Source organism: Tamandua tetradactyla, chromosome 4, assembly GCF_023851605.1.
Source record: "Tamandua tetradactyla isolate mTamTet1 chromosome 4, mTamTet1.pri, whole genome shotgun sequence".
Lineage (NCBI taxonomy): Eukaryota > Metazoa > Chordata > Mammalia > Pilosa > Myrmecophagidae > Tamandua > Tamandua tetradactyla.
The window spans coordinates 200,803,126-200,820,596 of record NC_135330.1 but is presented as its reverse complement, the minus strand read 5'-3'; the positions used below and the strand labels follow the sequence as shown (position 1 = coordinate 200,820,596).

The window sequence follows — 17,471 nt, the reverse complement described above, 5'->3', positions numbered from 1 at the left end:
TGTTACATTAAGGAAATGTTTTCCAATCAGAGCTTTCAGTATCGATTCTGTTGACACATCAGGTCTCAGGCAGGTTGGATTTCTATTCTCTCTCATCTACATCTGTCATTCTTTCTCTTTTCTGTTCATGTCTTTGCTATTCAGCAAAGGAGCAGATGAGTCTTGCCACAGCCACCCTTCATTCCCACTTGCATGAGTCACCCACACCTCTTCCCAGGACTTCTTGTCCCTGTCATTGATTCAATAGAGGCTTTACTCTCAGCAGAGGGATTGTAAGATTCTTGAAGTTTCCTCCACATTTCTAGGCTCTGGTGCCCAGGAAACATCCAATGTTGCTTCCTACAGAACCGAAGCTCAAAGGATATCAAGGAATGACGAGAAAGAGATGGGATCAGGCGGTCTGAAGATCAGCGATGACAGACAACAGACAAATTTATTCTTAACCAGATCCTGCTTATATACTGCAGGATGACAAATGGCGTGCATGCATTTCCTGAGGGAACAGAGTGCTAATCTTCCTTCATACTTAAAATAACCATTTGAGGTAAACAAACATTCTCTTCCCCCCAGACTGTTCTACATAAATCAGATAACATAAAGCAGACTACAATCTCCACAGTTTACTGTCGACACCACCCTAATGCCATCTGCTCCCAACTAATTCTGCAGGTCTTATTTTAATCCTATCTCCTACAATCCAAGTCCTCTCTGAAAAGCTAAAGCAGAGTGGTAGAAAGCTCTTAGGAAAAAGCAGCATCAGGAAAGAAGGTTCTGGAGTTTGTAAAGGATGGACTGACACAAAACACAGAGAAAGATTCCAATCAGGAAAATGAGATTTTTCATCAAACCTAAAGAGTGAGGAAAGCAGAGTGGTAGTGTGAACAAGGTTGATAACCAGGCTGTGCCAGTTGAAGGGATGTGTGTCCCCTAGAAAAGCCATGTTTTAATCCTAATCCCATTTCGTAAAGGCAGCCATTTCTTCTAATCCCTATTCAGTACTGTATGTTTGAAACCTCAATTAGATCATCTCCCTGGAGATGTGACTAAATCAAGAGTGGTTTTTGGGCTGGATTAGGTGGAGATGTATCTCCACCCATTTGGGTGGGTATTGATTAGTTTATGGGAATCCTATAAAGAGGAAACATTTTGGAGATTCAGAGGGAGTAAAGAATGCTGCAGCACCACGAAGCAGAGAGTCCACCAGCCAGCGCCTTGGAAATGAAGAAGGAAAACGCCTCCTGGGGAGCTTCATGAAACAGGAAGCCAGGAGAAAAAGCTAGCAGATGATGCCATGCTTGCCATGTGCCCTTCCAGCTGAGAGAGGAACCCTGACTGTGTTTGCCATGTGCCTTCTCACTTGAGAGTGAAACCCTGAACTTCATCGGCCTTCTTGAACCAAGGTATCTTTCTTTGGATGCCTTTGATTGGACATTTCTATAGACTAGTTTTAATTGGGACGTTTTCTGGGCCTTAGAACTGTAAACTAGCAACTTATTAAATGCTCCTTTTTGAAAACTGTTCCATTTCTGGTATTTTGCATTCCAGCAGCTAGCAAACTAGAACACAGGGAAATTAGGAGATCAGTTCAGGAAACTAAGATCACAATCCTGACAGCCTTATTGTGAAGAGCTGAAGCTTTCTGTAAGGATTTGCTTACAAGTATTTTGTAAGTTTCTGGGAAACTAGCATAATTTAAATTGCAAGATATAAATTATACATGCAAATTATACATTGTAATTATGAATTTTATCAGTAATTTATAATTTTATATATATTTTATATAATTTCATATGCTACCTATAATCATAAGTTTTAATTCTATATGGGCTGTGTTATTGAAGCAACTCAAAACAGTCCATCCGCTCTTTCTAAGAAGGAGCCATGAGCTTCTCCCTCTTGTGGATGCCTCTTCTCCTGCTGGCTCCTCAAGTTGTTCTTTCCTGAAGCTTACACCGGAGGGCCTTTAGTTGCATTCCTTGTTCCTTCTTTGCTGTGGTAGCAGCAGTGTGAGTGCAAATGGAATAACGGCTCGCATGCATGGTCTTTGGGGTGAAATTGCCTGGGTTCTAATTCCAGCTTCTTACGGCGTAATAGCTGCAATTTACCCAACAGTAAAACGAAAATAAAATATATTAGCTGTCTTATAGAGTTGTGAAAAGGCTCAAATGAAATAGTCTATGGGGAGCAGCTAGCATGGTATATGGCGTATTGTTAGAGCTCAGTAAATGTTGTGATTATTATTACCACTACTTAAAAAGTCCATATGACAGAGTTATAAAATCACTGAATGTTAGGGGTAGAAAGCATTTTGTTAGTGAAGAAACTGATGTTCATTTCTTATCATAGAATACAATTACATGTAAGAAAATTTACTTTTTATACCTTCAGGAATCCTTAAATTCATTGCTTAAGCAGCTAGAGAAAGAAAAAAGGAGTCTTGAAAATCAAGTAAAAGACTATGCACTTAGATTGGAACAAGAAGCAAAGGTTTGTTTTTACTGTATATTAATCAATTACTTTAAACTTGCCATTATTTTAGTATGCTATTGCAAACCTACTATATATTGTGACAGAAAGGCTAATGAAACCATTTACTAGCCTGTTTTTAAGGATAGAGACATAACTCTAACTTGGCAGCGTCTTGCTACATGGGTCTCTCATGCCGCAGCGCTGACGCTGTGTCCACTCTGTCCCCTCTGTCCCCTCTCTCCCCTCCATCTCCTCTGTCCCCTCTGTTCCCTCTGTCCCTCAGGCTTACCATCGGACCAACAGCGAGCGCCACACGTGTCTAGCTGAAATGTCACAGGTAACTTTTTTTTTATTACTTTGAAATTCTAAAGATTTTCTCATAATATATCTTAAAATTTCTCACTTTTTTGTGGTTTGATTTGATTTGGTAGAGAAAACAGATATTGAAATTGTGGAAGAAAAGGGACTAACTTTCTAAATATAGACAGTGGAAAGGAAATATGAAACACTTATATAGATATAAAAGATATGAAAAAGAGATGGAATGGTTTCCAAACCGGAGGATATTTTGCATATTTCCTTCATTAGTTATGCTTTGAGTTTGACCTATAAGTGCTAGAATTCAAGCAGAGAAACCCTTGCCTCTGTAAATATGAAATTCAAGACATTTCACTTCATATTTGTGCATGGGAGTTGCAGAGAGATGCAGGGAAGCTGTTGCTGGAAAGTTGTACTTGCACATGGTAACAGGACAGGAAAGTGATCAGCAATTATGGAAGATGCTGCACATTTCCCACAGTTTGTCATTTGTCTTTCAGTTTTATTTAAGATGTTGGGATTGTAGAGTTTTTGCTTCGATGTTTTCAGTGCCATCTTCTATCTTTGGCTTCTGATGTCACTGCTACAATTGTCTTCTCCTTCTCAGTGTCCATGGCAGTTGCCACATCTGCTTTTTGTCCTTAAATGTTTTCATATTTGACTCTGTAAATATGAAATTCTGTAAATATGAAATTCAAGACATTTCACTTCATATTTGTGCATGGGAGTTGCAGAGAGATGCAGGGAAGCTGTTGCTGGAAAGTTGTACTTGCACATGGTAACAGGACAGGAAAGTGATCAGCAATTATGGAAGATGCTGCACATTTCCCACAGTTTGTCATTTGTCTTTCAGTTTTATTTAAGATGTTGGGATTGTAGAGTTTTTGCTTCGATGTTTTCAGTGCCATCTTCTATCTTTGGCTTCTGATGTCACTGCTACAATTGTCTTCTCCTTCTCAGTGTCCATGGCAGTTGCCACATCTGCTTTTTGTCCTTAAATGTTTTCATATTTGACCTTCAAATGTTTACTGCTTCATTTGTGTATTTGTTTTAAGATTCGGATATGAGTTCCGTTTTCAATCTGTGCTGTCCAATGAGTGACTGGATATACAAATCTCAGAAAAAAAGATGAGGATTGGGGATACAGATGTAGGAATTTGCAGTATAATGATGGTTAGTGAAGCCATTGAATGAATGAAAGGGAGATTACACAGGGTGAAAAGAATCCAAGATGTGGCTCTGGAGAGCTTCCCCTGAGAAAGCAAAGGGATGATCACAGAGGAGGGTTTGGGGTCCCCAGGACAAAGCTAGGCTAGGCGAGGAGGTAGGGGGCCTTGGACAGTGGGTTTCACAGTAAAGGGTTTTCTTCTGATGATTGACCTAAAATATCTACAGGGCTACACGAAAGGGATTGAGAGAAAGGGGGTTAGATTTTGGGATTGGAGGGGTGAAGCGGATATATAGAAAAGTGTGATGATGAAAGGGTGGCAGTAGGTAACAGGGGCCTTGGACCTGCAGTGGCAATTAAGGTAAGTAGGAAATTAGACAAGGTAGATTAGGGTTTGTAGCCGCTTGTCCATAAAATGGTCAGTCATTCACACTTTATGGTGGGAAGCACTGTGTCCTCCTACAGCACAGTGCCTTTCCTCAGATTTTCCACTCCACTTGGAAAAAGCTTCTTCATATCTGCTAATTCCAGCTCCTTCAAGGGCTAACACAATTACTACCTCCTTTATGAGACCACGATATGATGAAAAGACTACAGGCTTTGTAGTCATGGGAAATGAAATTAAATGGATTTGAATCCAGGCCTGCCCTTATTGCTGTGTGGCCACTCCAGTTGTTAATTTCTTTCCTTGGCCTGTGAAAAAGGAAAGGAGGCCAGGGCTGTGCAGGGCTTTGTGAGTGCTGGAGATGCAATGCGGGCAGAGCACGGCACAAGGTGCCTGGCACAGGACCAGCTTTAGTTTCCAGGGAAAGATGACTCTCGTCTTTCTCGTCGCCGTAGCTACCACTCACTGCCCCTCTCTCTGAAAGGGGCATCAGAATTAAAATGTCCACTTGCCTTAGACTTCTTCCTGGTTCCTTTTTGTTGATATATATTTACTTCTTTCAGCTGGAGGTTCCTACCTGAGGTCAGAGAGAGTCTCATTCTTTTGATTCCCTTATAGTTAGGACAAAGACTGTCAGAGAGTTCATGTCGAACAATATTTGCTGAACTGAATGTAATGTAGAAATGTGCTTTGATAATAAGGAGTCCAAGTCACTGAGGATAAAGTGATATATAAAACCTAGTGGAAGGATTTTTTCAAGGTTGAAAAGTCTTTGAGATTTTCAGTTTCTGGTTCAATATTTAAAGAGCTTGGAGGTTGTCACTCCAGCCTCACAACAAGAAAAAGAGATGAAAAATTGAAAATCAACAACTCTTCTTAGGTCCATTAGAGAATTGAGGTCGAAAGAAAAACCACTGCCATGGAAACTAGAGAGACAGGCAGAAAGTGACTCATAGCTTACTGGGAACAGAACCACCACTGGAGCCAGCATCAGGTGGAATAATTAAAGAGGAATTGACTCCTTACTGAGCATGGACTAACTTGAGAGAGAAAGACTCCTGGAGGCCCAGCCTTAGGGGGCTGCACTTTCATGAGTTTTGCCTCTAGGAGCCCCACAAGGCTGTGACAACAGGAGAAAAAGTCCCTTTATGCTCTCTATGGGGAGGGGAAAAGCACATTTTGAAATGTGCAGGGAAAATGCTGATTTCCTTAACTGCCTGCCCTCAAGGAAAACTTTCAACACAGCATAACCAGTGTGGGCTTTATCAGAGCCCAGCTGACCTGGGGGAAGAGAAAGGCCCAACTCCAGCTCCCTCTGGATTTCTGGCCCATGGAAGGAGTGGGAGGAAAAAAAGCTTCAAAGTGCCTGTGAAGGGCACGGCCACACTGAAAGGCTGAGCCTGATCACAACCTAACCATAGATTGCTTCCCCTCCCCGTCGCCTCACTACCAGCTCAGTCCTACTCCTGTATTACAGCTGAAAAGAACTGCAGGACTCACATCTTAGTTAAGAAAGAGTCTTTAGGGAAACCCAAGGAAAATAGGGGAAACAAAGACAAGGACACCAGAGGGAATTTTAGCCTCTGACACCTACAGCCACAGAAAATAGTATACCTGCAGCATCTAAGTAGCAGTAGATATAAAACCTCAGTAAAAGTCTGCTTACCTCAGCTCTTTTTACCTGATAGGTCATGTTCAGCTTTCAATAAACAATTACATGGCATGCTAAAAGGCAAACCCGTATAGTCTGAAGAGACAGAGGAAGCATCAGAAGTGTACTCAGATATGGCAGAGATTTTGGAATTATCAGACTAGGAATCCAAAGTATGATCAGTATGCTAAGGATTCTGGTGGAGAAAATACACACCATGGAAGAACAGATGGGTAATGTAAGCAGAGAGATGAAACTCTAAGAAATAATCCAAAGGAAATGCTAAAAATAAAGAAAGCACTGTACAGAAATGAAGAGTGTCTATGATGGGCCATCAGAACACTGCTGGGGAAAGAATCAATGGGCTTCAATATATGTCGATAGAAACTTTGCAAATTGAAAAGCAAAGAAACAAAACACTGAAAAAAAAAAAGGAACAGAATATCCCAGAACTGTGGGAAATTACAAAAGGTAGAACAATGTGTAATGGAAATAACAGTAGGACAGCAGAACAGGAGAAATATTTGAACTTAATGATGCTATGATTTTTCCAACATCATTGTAGATGCCAAACCACAGACCTAGCAAGCTAAGAGAATATGATAAAAATATATGCCTAACACCATATCATATTCAGACTACAGAAAATCAAAAACAAAGAGAAGCTTTTGAAAGGAAGTTAAAGGGAAAACTCTCCTTAACTCTGGAGGGACACAAGGGCACGATTTCTCTTCAGAAACAATTCAAGCAAAAAGAGAATGGGATGAGATATCAAAGTGTCAAAATAAAAACCACCAACCTAGAATTCTGTTTCCGGAGAAATTATCCTTCAACGGTGCAATAGAAATAGAGACTTTCTCTGACAAACATATATTGAGGGAATTTGTTGCCAATAGACCTGCCATGTGAGAACTGTTAAAATAAATTCTTCAGAGAGAAGGAACATGATATAGGGCAGACATTTGGATCTGTATTAAGAAAGAAACAGCATTTGAGAAGGAATAAATGGGTAAAATAAAATCTTTATTTTTATTATCCTTAACTGATCTAACAAAAACAGTTCAAAATAATAATAGCTACAATATATTGGATGTTTGTAGCTTATGGACAAATACAGTGTATGATGATAATTTTATAAGGGGCAGGAGGGAAGTATCAGGAGCACTCTGTTATAAGGTAACTTCACTGCCTGTGAAACACTGTAGTGTTATTTGAAAGTGGTCTTGGATTAATTGTAAATTGCAAACTCTAGAGCAACCATTAAAGTAATTTTTAAAAGAAGTATGATATGCTAGAAAAGGAGAGACAATAGAGTCATATAAAACACTCAATTAAAACAGAGAAGGCAAAAAAAAAGAGTGGAAGACAAAAAAGAAACAAAGGACAAGGGCAATGAATAGAAAGCGGTTACAAATACGGTAGATATTAATCCAACTATATCAATAATCCATTTAAATGTCAATGGTATAAATACGCAAATTAAAAGACAGAGACTATCACAATGGGTTACAAAGAAAACCAAGACCCAACTATATGTTGTCTACAAGAAGCCCACATGAAATATAAAGACACAGATTGAAAGTGAAGGGATGAAGAAAGCTATACTATGCTAGCACCAACCAAAACCCACCTGGGGTATCCACAGTAATTTCAGACGAAGCTGATTTCAGAGCAAGGAAAATGATCAAGGATGGAAAAGAACATTACGTAGTGATAAAAAGTCATTTCTCTAAGAAAACATAATCCCAAATGTAAATGTGCCTAACAACAAAACATGAAAATACATGAGGCAAAAACTGATGAACTGTAAGGAGAAATAGTCAAATCCACTTTTATTTTTTGTATGTTGTATGGCAGGGCTCACATTCATTCTTTTCCATGTGAGTATCCCTTATTGCAGCACCATTTATTGAATTTTTATTCATCTGGGGTTTTTTTGTTTGTTTGGGGAAGTGCATGGGCTGGAAATTGAACTCTAGTCTCCTGTATGGCAGGCAGGAATTCTACCACTGAACTACCCTTGCACTCCCAGACAAATCCACTTTTACAGTTGGAGTCAGCATTCTTCTATCAGTGGTTGACACATGAGGCAGGAGTTAAGTGGACTGAACAACACTATCGATCAATTGGATCAAATTGTCATTCGTAGAGTACTCCAACAACAGCAAAACAAAGATTCTTCCTCTAGCTCACGTGGAGCAATCACTTAGCCACATCCTGGCCCATAATAACTCACCTCAAGGAACTTAAAAGTTATAAATCATACAAAGTATGCTTTCACCCACAATGGAATTAAACTAGAAAGCAAAAACAAAAACATAGCTAGAAAACCCCAAGATAGCTGAGATTAAGCAGCACACATCTAAATCACACATGGGTGAAAGAATAAACCTCAAGAGAATTTAAAAAATATTATGAACCAAATTAAAATGAAAATAAAACATCAAAATTTGTGGGATACAGGATCGAAGATCTAAACATTAGGTCTAAGACCATAAAACAGTTAGAGGAAAATGTAGGGAGATATCTTATGAATCTTACAACTGGAGGCGGTTTTATGGACCTTAAACCTAAAGCAAGAGCACTGAAGAAAGAAATAAATAAATGGGAGCTCCTCAAAATTAAACACTTTTTTGCATCAAAGAACTTCATCAAGAAAGTAGAAAGACAGCCTACACAATGGGAGATAATATTTGGAAATGACATATCAGATAAAGGTCTAGTATCCAGAATTTATAAAGAGATTGTCCAACTCAACAACAAAAGACAGCCAACCCAATTACAAAATGGGAAAAAGACTTGAACAGACACCTCTCAGAAGAGGAAATACAAATGGCCAAAAGGCACATGAAGAGATGCTCAATGTCCCTGGCCATTAGAGAAATGCAAATCAAAACCACAATGAGATATCATCTCACACCCACCAGAATGGCCATTATCAACAAAACAGAAAATGACAAGTGCTGGAGAGGATGCGGAGAAAGAGGCACACTTATCCACTGTTGGTGGGAATGTCAAATGGTGCAACCACTGTGGAAGGCAGTTTGGCGGTTCCTCAAAAAGCTGAATACAGAATTGCTATACGACCCAGCAATACCATTGCTAGGTATCTACTCAAAGGACTTAAGGACAAAGACACTAACGGACATTTGCACACCAATGTTTATAGCAGCGTTATTTACAATTGCAAAGAGATGGAAACAGCCAAAATGTCCATCAACAGACGGGTGGCTAAGCAAACTGTGGTATATACATACGATGGAATATTATGCAGCTTTAAGACAGAATAAACTTATGAAGCATGTAATAACATGGATGGACCTAGAGAACATTATGCTGAGTGAGTCTAGCCAAAAACTAAAGGACAAATACTGTATGGTCCCACTGATGTGAACCGACATTTGAGAATAAACTTGGAATATGTCACTGGTAACAGAGTTCAGCAGGAGTTAGAAACAGGGTAAGATAATGGGTGATTGGAGCTGAAGGGATACAGACTGTGCAACAGGACTAGATACAAAAACTCAAAAATAGACAGCACAATAATACCTAATTGTAAAGTAATCATGTTAAAACACTGAATGAAGCTGCATCTGAGCTATAGGGTTTTTTTGTGTCTGTCTGTTTGTTTGTTTGTCTTTTTTTTTGTACTATTATTATTATGTTTATTTTTTTCTCTATATTAACATTCTATATCTTTTTCTGTTGTTTTGCTAGTTCTTCTTCTAAATCAATGCAAATGTACTAAGAAATGATGATCATGCATCTATGTGATGATATTAAGAATTACTGATTGCAAAAAAAAAATTTGTGGGATACAGTGGCACTTAGAAGGAAATTTATAGCACTGAATGCATATATTAGCAAAGAAGAAAGACCTAAATTAATAATCAAAGCTTCCATCTTTGGAAACTCAAAAAAGAAGAGTACATGAAATCCCAAGTAAGCAGGAGAAAAGAAATAACAAAACCAGTAGAAATAAATAATATTTAAAACAGAAAAATAACAGAGAAAATCAACAAAACCAAAAGCTCTTAGAAACAATTGATAAAACTGGCAAACCTCTATTCAGGCTAACCCCCCAAAAAATAAGAGAAAGAGAAGACATAAATGACTAATATCGGAAATGAAAGGAGGGGCCATCACAACTGATGCCATAGACATTAAAAGGCTAATGGAGAAATATTATGAACAACTCTCTGCCCACAAAGTGGATATAAAATAGACTGTCATCCATTTCTACCACAATCTACCAGAACTCACACAAGGAGAAATAGATAATCAGAATAGACTTATTTCTATTAAAGAAATTGATTCAGCAATTAATAACCTTCAAAAACAGAAAGCAACAGGCCCAGGTGGTTTTAAATATTTAACCAGTTAAAATGAAATGGTCCTGGATTCTCGGATCATCAAAATGGCAGCATGAGCTGCTCCAGGGCTCCTTTCCCACACAGACACTTTAAGTAACAAGTAAGAACTGACAGAACCATCTTTCTCAAAACAGTTAAAAGCTTGAAGTAATTGGGCAAGCACTGAATCAAGAAAAGGCAAGCTAAGTGGTAGGAAGCCCTCTTCATGGCACCTGACTGGCCCCTCCCCCATGCCCTCAATGGCCCCACGTGGAGCTGAGCAGTGCCCCAGCGCGGGTCCCTGGTTGTGGTTCCAGAGGGAGCAGAAAAGATCTGCATATATGAGGTGGCGTCTGTCTGTCTGATCTGTCTGTAGTAGCGTGAAGGACTGAACCAGGGAGCCTGTAACAGGCTTGCTGGCCTGGAACTCCTTCCATATGCAGGAAGCAACTCAAGAAGCTCTACCAAAGAAAGCTGTAGGAGAGCAGTCAAATCATAACTGCCCCAGGGAAAGGTGTGCTGGCAGTGGGACGAACAGTCCAGTTCCTGGGACCATTCTTAGGTAAAAGGAGACATTCTCCAAGTAAATGGGGAGTTCATAGGGCATGTGTCCGTGCCCAGGATGAGAGGCATAAGCAGAAAAGACTGGGGAGGATCCCACCCTTGTGCCCCGGTCTGTTTTAAAAATATATCGTTAGTATAGATGAGCTCTGAAGGATACCTGCACAGGTCAATCTGTAAAGACTGAGAAAGGTGGTTGCTTCTTGTTTGGTTGGTTTTGAATTTTGTTTGTTGATGCCTCAATGTCTAAATGTCAGAGATAATACACTAAAATATGTAAAAGTCCAGTTTGCAATGAAAGATTACAAAACACATAAAGAAATGGAATGATGGCTCATGCAGAGAACAGGCTGAAGAAGTAGAAACCATCAGTGAGGAAGGCCAGAGCTTCAACATACCAGACACAGACTAAAAAAGAAAAGCCTTGAATATGCTCAAAAAGCTAAAGGAAAACATGGACAAGGAACTAAAGGAAATCAGGAAAGCAACAGAGGAGTGCAAAGAGAATGTGATAAAGAGTAATCATGAAAAAGAAAGAAACATAGCTGAAGATTCTAATAATAAAATAAAAATTCCCTAGAAGTGTTCAACAGCAGATTGGATCTGGCAGAAGAAAGAATCAATAAACTTGAAGATAAGACAATTGAAATAATTCAGTCTGAGGAAAAGAAAGAAAAAAGAATGGAAAAAAGAACACAGAGCCTAAGAGACTCATGAAACACCATCATATTTACCAACAGATGCATTGTGGGAGTCCCAAAAGAAGAAAGAAAGGGGCAGAAAGAATATTTGAAGAAGTAATGGCTATAAACTTAACATGTTTAATGAAAATACATATTCAAGAAGCTCAATGAACTCCAAACATGTTAAACCCAAGTAGATCCAAAGAAAGACACATGATATTCAAGCTGTAGGATGCCAAAGTCAAAGAAAGGACTCTTAAGGCTGTAAGAGAGAAGCGACATGCTCTATACAAGGGAGCCTCGATGGGAAATCACGGGGGCAAGAAGGCAGTGGGAAGACAAATTTAAAGTGCTTTTAAATCTGAATTGAGAATTGTATATTCAGCAAAGCTGTCTTTCAAAAACAAGGAAGAGATTGAAATTTTCCCAGATAATCAAAAGCTGATGGAGTTTGTGACCACTAGACCAGCCCTAAGAGAAATGTTAAGTAGAGTTCTCCAAGCTGGAAGGACAGGCAGACACTAGACAATAGATTGACGTTGCATGAAGGAACGGAGACCTCCAGCATGGGTAAATATAAATGCCAGTGCTATTGTATTCTTGGTTTATATCCCCACTTCTACTTCCTATATGATCCAAAAGAGCAAATGCATAAAATAATGAAGGATCAATGGTTTTGGACTTAAAATGCATAAATATGTAACTTGTGAAAGAACTACTGAAGGTAGAGGATGGAGGTGTATGAGAACTTAGTTATGCTATCAAAGTTAAATTGGTATCAAATCAAACTAAACCGTTGTAGATTTGGGATGTTAAATTTAAGCTACCTGGGAACTGCAAAGAAAGTAATGGGAAAAAAATGCATAGAAAGAAATGAGAAGGCATTCTAAAGGATTCACTATAAAAATAGGCAAAGGACTTGATCAGATATTTCTCAAAAGAAAAAAGAGTACAAATACACAAATGGTATATCCATTCAGTGGAATATTATTGCGATGGATAAGTTCAAGTATGAACTTGAACTTGGGGAGATGACGTTGTCCAGTTGTTTGGTCGACCCAGAACTGATTTGATTGTTATTGTGAGGATATTTTGTGGATTTAAATAATCAGTAAGTTGATTGCATAGATGGCTCATTACATCCACAATCAGCTGACTAAAATTTCCTTCAACAATGAAAGAAGTCTTATAGAATCAGGTAAAGGCTATAAAAGGAAAAGTAATGATTTCACCAGTCAGAAGGAATAATTTCCATCTCTCCTTCTACCAGCCAGCTTCTCCTGGAAAATTCCCTTCGTCAGGGTTCCCAGCTTGCAGCCTGACCTATGGGATTTGAACTTGCCATTCCCACGGTCTCATGTGACTACAGCAAATCTCATATTTACTTATACATCACACACACACACACACACACACACACACACACGCACGCACCAGTTCTGTTTCACTGATATAATAATCCAACCCTGAAAAGGAACAATTTTGATGCATGCTACTACACAGAAGAACCTTGAAGACATATGCTGAGGAAATAAATCAGATATAAAGGGGCAGATTTCATATGATTCTGCTTAGATGAACCAGGATATGCAAGCTCCTAGAGATAGAAAATGGAGTACAGGTTCTGAGGTGGAGGAGGAGGGATAAGGGGAAGACAATGCACAGTGGGTGCAGGGTTTTTATTTAGGGTGATGGGAAAGTTCTGGAAATGGATGGTGATTAAGGTAGCACAATGCTTAGAAGTGGTTAAGCTGGGAAAGCTCATGTTGTAGATAGGTTTCCACAATTAAAAAGAGAGAAAGAGATTAAAGAGACAATAAAAAGTAAAAGCAACACATGTTCTCAGAATGGAGGAGAAAAAGCCCCCACAAGGACATTACTGGGATATATGAAAAATGCAACATAGACTATAAACTTTTCATCAAGTTTTTAAAAATAATTTAAAATCATCAAAATTTTAAATTTCTTGAGCATGATAACTCTGTTTAAGGTGGTTACATAAGTTAATATCCCTTTTCTTAGGAAAATTACATGAAAGTTTAAAATGTTCAAGAAGCATGATTTATAAAACCTACTCTCAAATGTTCAAAGATAGATAAATAGAAAGAAAGAAAATAATAATACAGCAAATGTGACAAAACATTAAAAGTGGATGGATCTGAGTATCTAGGTGGAGGGTTGATGGAGTTCTCTGTACGGGATTTGTATTAGTTTTGCAATTATCTGTAAGTTTGAAATTATTTCAAAATAAAACGTTAAATTTTTAACAAGAAATGATATCAATACTATGTGATCTCTTCCAGAAAATAGAAGCAGAGGGAACAGTTCCTAACTTACTCTGTGAGGCCAGCATTGCCCTAATACCAAAACCAGGGACAGACAGTTATAGGAAGGATAATTAATTACAGAATCATATATCTCATGAACACAGACATGAAAATCCTGCACAAAATATTAGCAAATCAAATGCAACATATATAAAAAGAATTATACACTATAACCACGTGGGATTTATTCTAAGTTTGCAAGATTTAACATCCAAAAAAATCAACTAATGTAATTCATGACATCAGTAGGCTAGAGGAGAAAAGTCATATGATCATATTGGAAGATACTTTGAAAAAGTATTTGACAAAATGAAACATCAATTCAGGTTAAAAAACCATAGAAAACTCTGAGCAAATTTGCAATACAGTGGAACTTCCTCATTCAATAAAGACCATATACAAAAAAACCTACAGCCAACATAATAGTTAATAGTGAGAAACTAGATGCTTTCCACCTAAAGTCAGGAACAAATAAGAATGTCCCCTCTCACTATTCCTATTCAACATTAGTCCTGGCTAATGCAGTAAAATAAGAAAAAGAAATAAAAGGTGTATACATTGGGAAGGAAGAAATAAAACTGTCTTTGTTGACAAATGATATGACTGTCTGTGTAGAAGCTTCCAAAGAATAGACCAAAAAATCCTCCTGGAACTAATAAGAGATTATAGCAAGGTTGTAGCATACCATTAATTTACCAAATTCAATTTATTTTCTATGTACCAGCAATGAATAACTGTAATTTTTAAAAAAAACTTTTTATTATGTTATAAAACATATATACAAAACAAAGAAAGAAAAAAAGGCAATAATTTCCAAAGTAGTTACAGGACAGATCCCAGAGTTTGCCATGGGCTACCATACCATCATATCAGATTTTTCCTTCTAGGTGCTCCAGAATATAGGAGACTAGAAAGAATAAGTATTTTTTCATCATCATAATCGGCTTTTTAAAATTTTTTGTGAAAAATAACATATACACAAAAAAGTAATAAATTTCAAAGAACAGCACAACAATTATAGAACAGATTTCAGAGTTTGTTATGGGTTACAATTCCAGAATTTTAGGTTTTTAGCTCTAGCTGCTCTAAGATACTGGAGACTAAAAGAAATACCAATTTAGTGATGCAACATTCATATTCATTTGTTAAATCCTATCTTCTCTGTATAACTCCACCACCACATATGATCTTTCTGTTCCACTCTTTAGGGGTGTTTGGGCTATGGCCATTCTAAATCTTTCATGTTGGAAGGGGCTGTCAATAATATGGAATAGGGAGATGGAACTATCTGATATTCTGAAGAGGCTGGGCTCTCTAGGTTTCAGGACTTATCTGGTCCAGGGACCCATAGGAAGGTTGTAGGTTTCTGGAAAGTTACCCTTGTGCCTGGAACCTTTGTAGAATTTTATATATTGCCCTAGGTGTTCTTTAGAATTGGCTGGAATGGTTTTGGTTCGGGTTTGGCAAGTTACAATAGGTAGCAATATCAAACAGAAGCTTGCATAAGAATGACCTCTAGAGTAGCCTCTTGACTCTATTTGAACTCTCTTTGCCATTGATACTTTATTAGTAACCCTTCTTTTCCCTCTGGTCAGGATGGAAGTGTTGATCCCACGGCACCAGGGCTGGACTCATCTCTGGAAGTCCTCTCCCATGCCACCATGGAGACTTTCACCCCTGAATGTCATATACCACATGGTGGGGAGGCCAATGATTTCAGCTGCAGAGCCGGGTTTAGAGAGACTGAGGCCACATCTGAGCAACAAAAGGGGTCCTCCAGAAGTAACTCTTCGACATACCTATATGTAGTCTAAGCTTCTCCACTACCTACATAAGCTTCACAAGAGTAACCCTCAAGATCTAGGGCTTGGCCTATTATTTGGATGTCCCTAACCCTTACTGGTACTCTTCAATTCTGTTCTTCTTCCAGACCTAACTCTCCTGTCTTTTTATTCAATTGGCAGATCTCCCTTTAGTATTTCTTATAGGTCCGGGCTATTGTTGACAAATTCTTTCAGAATGTGTTTGTCTGTGAAAATTTTAATCTCTCCCTCAAATTTGAAGAACAATTTGGCTGGGTACAGAATTCTTGGCCAGAAGTCTTTCTCTTTCAGGATCTTGAATACATCACACCACTGCCTTCTCACCTCCAGGGTGCTAGTTGTGTTGTCTGAACTCAGTCTTGTTTGGTATCCCTTGTATATAATAGATTGTTTTTCTCTTGCCCTTTCAGGATTTTCTGCTGCTCTTCAACATTTGACATACTGATCAGTATGTGCCTTGGGGAAGGGCTATTTGGATTTATTCTGTTTGGAGTTCATTTGGCTTCTTTGATTTGCATATTTATGTCCTCTATAAGGGTTGGGAAGTTTTCCCCCATTATATTCTCAACTAGTCTCCCTAGCCCTTTATCCCTCTCTTCTCCTGGGACACCAATGATTCTTATATTTGTGTACTTCGTTTTGTCCATCATTTCCCTGAGATCCAATTCCAATTTTCAGATCTTTTTTGCCATTTGCTCTTTTGAGTGTTCAAAATCAGTTGTTCTGTCCTCTAGTTTGAGTATTCTTTCTTCTGCCTCTTCAAATCTGCTGTTATGTCTTGAGTATACTTTTTATTTGGTCTACGGCATCTTTGATCTCTATGATATCTGCCTATTTATTCTTTAAATTCCTCTTTATGCTCTTCTAGTGTCTTCTTGATCTCCTTTATGTCGTTTGCTATCCCATTTATTTTATTTAGTAGAGTTATATGAACACCTTTGATTAGTTGTTCCAATGCCTGTGTCCCCTCACGTGTTTTGATTTGGTCATTAGGCTGGGCTATATCTGTCTGCATTGTGACATGCTTAGTGATCGTCTGCTGTCTTCACGGCATATGACTATCTTGACTGGTTTACTTTGGGAGTTGATTTCCTTAAGTAGACTAAAGCCTTGTATTTGTGGGATGGATGTGGAGCAGGGCAGGGCACCGGGCGGGACACAGCAGTTGCAGAGCAGGTACCAGCTCAGGTTGGGGATGCTGTGCTGGTGCTGTGACATGGGCACCCAGCGGGGAGGACGTGGCTGCACAGGTGCACAATTCTCAGGGGCGGGGCCCTGGTGTGCGCTGGTCTAGGGCTTGGGGCCATTTGTGCGCATGCGCAGAGCTCAGGGCAGCGGGTCGGCATTGCACCTGCCAGGGCTGGGGGTGGATATGGCCTGGCTGTGCAGGTCAGTGCTTGCCCAGCCCTGGAGTCATGAGTGGGGGCCATGTGCGTGCCCAGATATGGGAGGGCCGTAAACTGATGTACACATGTGGCCAGCCCAGGAGGGGCAGGGTGGGGCCACTCGACTGCATGGGATGGGACAGGTGTAGGCTGAGTATGGAGGTGAGCACCCACAGCTGTCACCCACTGCCGACCACCTGCAGGGGCAGAGGCTGGGAGGGAGGGCTCAGGAGGGGCTTGGCAGGACTGCCTGTGCACGAGAGGGGGTTGGGCTGGGGCAGACATGTGCGTGCAAGGGGTGGGGGTGTGGGGTGGGCGTGCCTGCGTGGGGTGGGGTGTGGGGCACGGG

At 39.4% G+C, this 17,471-nt stretch overlaps 1 protein-coding gene across 18 annotated transcripts in view; it reads left to right on the top strand.

Annotated features, from left to right (window-relative positions):
* Window positions 1–17,471, top strand: part of CCDC169 (coiled-coil domain containing 169) — a 112,144-nt gene that overhangs the window by 67,104 nt on the left and 27,569 nt on the right. For all 18 annotated transcript variants that reach the window (XM_077159045.1, XM_077159044.1, XM_077159057.1 and 15 more), the window contains 2 exons: window positions 2,389–2,487; window positions 2,753–2,806. In XM_077159045.1, coding sequence (XP_077015160.1) covers window positions 2,389–2,487; window positions 2,753–2,806 — 153 coding nt within the window. The remainder of the gene's footprint in view (window positions 1–2,388; window positions 2,488–2,752; window positions 2,807–17,471) is intronic.